Source organism: Condylura cristata, unplaced genomic scaffold (genome assembly GCF_000260355.1).
Source record: "Condylura cristata isolate star-nosed mole 26May11 unplaced genomic scaffold, ConCri1.0 scaffold00007, whole genome shotgun sequence".
NCBI lineage: Eukaryota > Metazoa > Chordata > Mammalia > Eulipotyphla > Talpidae > Condylura > Condylura cristata.
Window position 1 is genome coordinate 1,936,349 of NW_004567108.1, and position 5,207 is coordinate 1,941,555.

At 54.7% G+C, this 5,207-nt stretch overlaps 1 protein-coding gene across 1 annotated transcript in view; it reads right to left on the reverse strand.

Annotated features, from left to right (window-relative positions):
• SEMA5A (sema domain, seven thrombospondin repeats (type 1 and type 1-like), transmembrane domain (TM) and short cytoplasmic domain, (semaphorin) 5A) overlaps positions 1-5,207 on the reverse strand; it is a 230,863-nt gene that overhangs the window by 33,959 nt on the left and 191,697 nt on the right. Inside the window, exon 14 of the mRNA XM_012721743.1 lies at positions 4-134. Within this exon, the coding sequence (XP_012577197.1) occupies positions 4-134 (131 nt within the window). The remainder of the gene's footprint in view (positions 1-3; positions 135-5,207) is intronic.

The window sequence follows — 5,207 nt, forward strand, 5'->3', positions numbered from 1 at the left end:
CACAGTCGGGCCCGTTCTCGCAGGTCCTGCGGCGAGCTTGAATGCCGCCTCCGCACTGGGCCGTGCAGCGTTCCCAGGGACCCCAACCAGTCCAGAACACATGTGGGGGGCACAGCAGATGCTCGTTGCAGTATCTGTAAGGGGGAGCGGAGAGGGTAAGCAGAGGTCAGCGACAAGGCCGGCGCTGTCCCGTCCACACCGTGGGCGGCGTGGGCACGCTGGGCGCGGCCAGTTAAAAGAGAAGCAAGCAGAACAGGTAGGCGCCCGGAAACGAAGCGCAGGCGGGCGCACTCGGGCGCGTGTTTACCTCGTAAACATGAACACCGAAAGTTAAAGAGCTACGAAAACAAAGTGAGCGCAGCAGGGTCCGCAGTTCACGCCTCGTCTTTGACTCAGGGGCCTGCGTCCTCCTGACGCCGGGCCGGACGGGCCGGCTTCGCATGCCACACCGGCCCCACACCGCAGGAGCACCGGCACGGGGGTCTGTGGGCGGCCACGTCCCCTCCCGCGACGCCTACGTGAGAAATCCTTCGAGCTTGGCACGGTCACGGGAGGAAGACGTCGCCCTCCAGGAATAGAAGGATGGCTGATTCTCGAACGGTCCCTGTACTTTTTGATTTTTTTTCTGATTCTGTTGACCCATAACGCACTGAACCAAAGAAATGTTATGGATATTGTGCTGCGTTCTAACGATACTCTTGAGAGGAATGTAGCTTCCTCTGTTCTCGATACTGATTGAACTCTGAGAAACTCCTCTACAATCTTTAATTCTATTAAACTATTAACTCCTGTACACCAAGTGGCTTGTGAAAAGAATGGAGAGAGCAATTAAAAGGATTAGCAAGGCACAGGTGGTAGATAGGGCATTTGTTTGGCACCACTGAACCTTGAAGATGGGGTGGTTTCCTAGGGCCCCAAGTTGGTTTTGGGCCCCTGACCACATCTCAGAAACAATAAGAAAATGTACTACCTGTCACGTTTCTATTAAAAGAATCCTTGTATCCCTTATATTTGCTTGCCAAGAAAAATTGTATAAATGCTCCGCACTCTTAACAATTAAACACATTCAGATACGCACGCCTAGAAGTGCCTGTGTGCATTCATCGCCGGCCCTTGTCCACCCTGCGCCAGAACTGCCATCCCTGAAACTTGTCTCCTGCTCTCACTGTGTCGGTCTGAGGCATGGGCGCTCAGGGATGTCAGAAAGACGCAACCTCAGAGGACACCAGTCCCCAGAAGCTGGCCGAGCTGCCCCAGCTCTCAGACCCCGAACACTGCGCCCCGCCCGCGGTCAGCCAGACAGCGGCTCTCTTCCGCCTTCAAGGACCCACGGCCTCCTCACCGCTGGACAGCGAGGGGGAGGAAGCAAAGGGAGGGGAGAGGAAGTGACCGCAGTCACGCCAGGCGACCGCCCTGGGGCGCATTCGAAGGGGAGGCCGAGTCGGAGAGCCGCACTTGCCGTCCACGTGACTACTGAACCCCACAGCGCCGACTACGCACACCTGCCAGAAGACGAGAAACGGGAGCTCTGCCCACAGCCATGGGAGAAGCAGCAGAAGCCACCTCCTGGCTCTGAGCCAGTTCACCGACATTCGGGAGGGGCGGCTTGGCTGGGTGTGGGGGTGACAGGTCCGAAGGGCTGAACCCGCCTGTAGTCACACACTGCTGTCCAGAGCGCTCCCTCGATAGCAGGTAGCACCATGAAAACAGCGGCTCTGGGCTCTGGGCTCCGGCCTCCTCCGCCCACGCCCAGCTCTCACCGGCAGCCAAGCGGACAGCGGGTGGGCAGGGGGCCGGGGGACACAGGATGACCTCTCCGGCGAGGCCGCAGAGCCCCTGACTGCCGAGGAAGAGCCCATCCGCTGCCCACGGCTCGCCGCCCTCCTGTCCCCACCTGGACTCACCCGCTCTGGGGAGAACACCGCTGGCTACAGCTGGGTGCCCTGCTCACTTTGTTGGTCACAAATGACAACGGGGGTGCAAAGCTGGCTACCGTGGCCAGGCTTCTTGTGCAGGAACTTCTGCTACTTTGTGGGTAAGACATGCACGCAGCAAGCCAGATGCTGGGCTCTCACTTGCTACGCGCAGCTGGCTTTTACCGAAGAGCCGTTCAACATTTTTGACGTTTTACTGGCTGCTACGGAGTTCTAGTATCTTAAAGCATCGAAAGGCACAGATGCATTTTATGAGGCTTTAAAAATTAAGATTTTAATTTTGCCCAGGACTGCTCACGCTCCTTTCGCACTTAAAAGTAAATGAATAACCCAGCACTGTTCCCCAAAAGCTATCCATTTTTCCATGAACCTAGTCGCTGTGAAAGAATGACCCTCCCTAACCCCCTGGAGACAAGGTTCTGGGCCCGAGCTGACGCCGTGAGCTGCGCTGCTCCGGTTTGGCCACGCTGGCCTCTGACCACCGGTCTGCCAGCCTGCGCTAGCCAGATTCTTGTCAGGGGCCTCTGCCTGGCTCGCCCTGAGAGACTGGCCCTTCGCAGGGCCACCGGAAAGGGCCACGTGCAGATGGCACGTAAACTGAGCAGACAGCAGCGCCGACTCAGTCCACCCCCAAGGGAAAGCAGCGGAACCCACCAGAGAGAGCAGTTACTCGCAAAGCGTGACCACTGTGAGTACCACGATGAAATACACACGCCATGAAGACACAGGGCATCACGTGACCCAGCCCCACTGCAGCCTGGGACTCACGCCAACGCACGATTACCAACGGTGATGGGCTACACTGTGCTCTCTGGGCCCCACCCCCAGGAGGACACACCTTGTGTGACCTCCCACTGGGATTCTGGGACCCCTGAGCTGCTCTAAGCAGTGGCGCATGGTGAAGGTGCCAGACTGGCTCCCATGGTGTGAAGTGGGACTAAGTGCCCTTGTTCCAGGGAAACTTGCTCACATTGAGGGAGCAAGTTGTCAGGTGGGAAGGTTCCCAGGTGCTTAGGATTTGGGGCAGCTTCTGGCTAACGGATCAGGGACTGAACGCTTCCAACAGTCATGGGCTGGGAAGCAGCCCCTTGTCCAAACAAGCTCCAGACGAGACGACAGCGTGTCTGCTGATGGTGGAGCTCCGAGAGCCTGAACCCGGGGACCCAACTTGCAGGTGCTGAACCCACAGCAACTGGAGCCAGTAACATGCAGTGTGCGAAGCATCTGGTTGTGGTGACGCTATCACTGAGGCGATGCCCATGGGAACAGGCTTCAGTAGCTAATGTCACTGCTGCTTAAGACACCAGAAGATGGGATCATGGCTTTGGGGCCGGGGGTGGGTTTTGGGCCTTACTCCCCATCCGCATCCACAGCTCTTTTTGAGGCAGTCTTTCTCTACGAGCCTCCTGCCGAGGGACAGTCCCCTACCCTGGAGCCCACAGGGGACCCCCTTCCTCTGACAAGAAGCAAGGATTCTGAGGGGCATGGTAAAGAAAGCTCAAATCTAGACTTCATGAAAACTTAGGAAAGGCTGCAAGAGTTAAAAGCTGAGGGTGTAGCTGTATAACCTTTTGCTAAAACCTCAGAAAGATAAATGATCCATTGTAGGAAGGTCCCTGGGAGAGGTCAAAAGAAGGGAGTCCCCTGCAGGGCTCCAGGGGAGGGGGCTGTCCCTCGGCAGGATGCCTGGGCAGAGAAAGACTGTCTCAAACAGAGCTGTGGGTGCACACGAGCTCAGTGGAGCAAGGCCCAGAGAAATTCACAGCAGAGCCAAAAAGCTTATTTCAGCAAAATTACTCCCAGCTGGACCTGAAAGATACAGAGAACACAGCCAGATCCAAAGCCAGGGCACAAGCTGGCTAATGGCCCATGCTAGCTCACACTACCTCTGGCGAGAAAGGAGGGGTATGGAGGAAGCAGGACAGAGAGCCCAAATTCAGGAGCTTCCTGCCTGGTTCCTGAACCCCAATTCAGCCATCTCCCGGGCTCGCCTGGCTGGGTTTCAGACTTCTCGGGAGCAGGGACTCCTTCGTCATTTTATCCCCGCTTTTGCAAAGAAACATGTAAAGGCTTGGCCTGCCCACGGCTGTGCCGGCGGGGCACCTGTGACGGATGACGTGTCCCTCACTTTGCAGGCTGACAGAGTGAGTGATCTGCCATGTGTGTGCATGCACATGACAAGGTTCGGTGGCTCAATGGAATAAAACTTTGGAGGATCTTGTGAGTGGAGGAGGGGCATCCTGCACGTGGGAGGGACATGAAGGGCGGACCCTATGCCATAGTCTATCAGAAACGGGATGCTGGGAATAGTCACATGGTCTCTGGGCGCCAACCCATCCCCGGCTGAGTCTCAGATGAGACCTCAGCTCTGGCTGAGCGGAGAAGTGAGGTACACCCTGACCCCCAAGGGCGCCCAGCCATGGCATATGTTGTGTTAAGCGAGAGTGTGTTGAACATGCATTATACAGCAGAGAGAGCTGACAGGGACCACCTGCTCCTTGCCTGGATCGGCAGGAACCCACTGCTCACTCTGGGAAGTGCTGCCTCTCCTCAGCTCCTGCTACTCAAAGAAATCATGTCCTAGAAAATTTTAGAACAGAAGAATAAAGTGTCTATACTATGTCTAAAGTATTAGATAATTTCTTTAGCCATTCCTTATAGCAAAAAAGATGTAGGTAGGTCTGAGATTTTTTTGTTCCCGTGAAGTTCCCACTGGAAATCATTCTATATACTGGAAATATTTCCCCAAATAAAAAGTCGTTAACAGTCATCCTAGCATGCAACTTGGGGACCTTTCTTGGGGAAATCCATTTATTCACTTGTGGCTACTCAGGAATTCTTAAGGGTTGATGGTGTATAAATAAGCATGTGATTTAATTCATGACTGCGTATGCCAGTTCTTGGCAATTTTTACCTTCCTAAGGAGGCCATTTGTCCTTGAATTTAGTTGTCAAATACTTCCATTTTCACAGTCTGGATGGCATCTCTTCTAATTCTCAAGTGGAAGCCACCCACATCAAATGGGCAGGACTCTAAAAACAGTTTGCTTGCGAAGACCAAGATAGAGATATTGTGGATTTGATGTTTCTACTTTTCATTAATTTATCGATAGCTCCTTTCCTCCCCCAAAAGCTGTTTCGAGGGAGTGCTCAATCTTAAAAAATCTCAGACTCTGGGGCCCTCCCTGGTGGGGCAGCAGGTTAAAGCACAGCACTGGGAAGCTAAAGTCGCTTCTGCATGAGTTCAAATCCCGCCTGCCCCGGAGGTGACCAC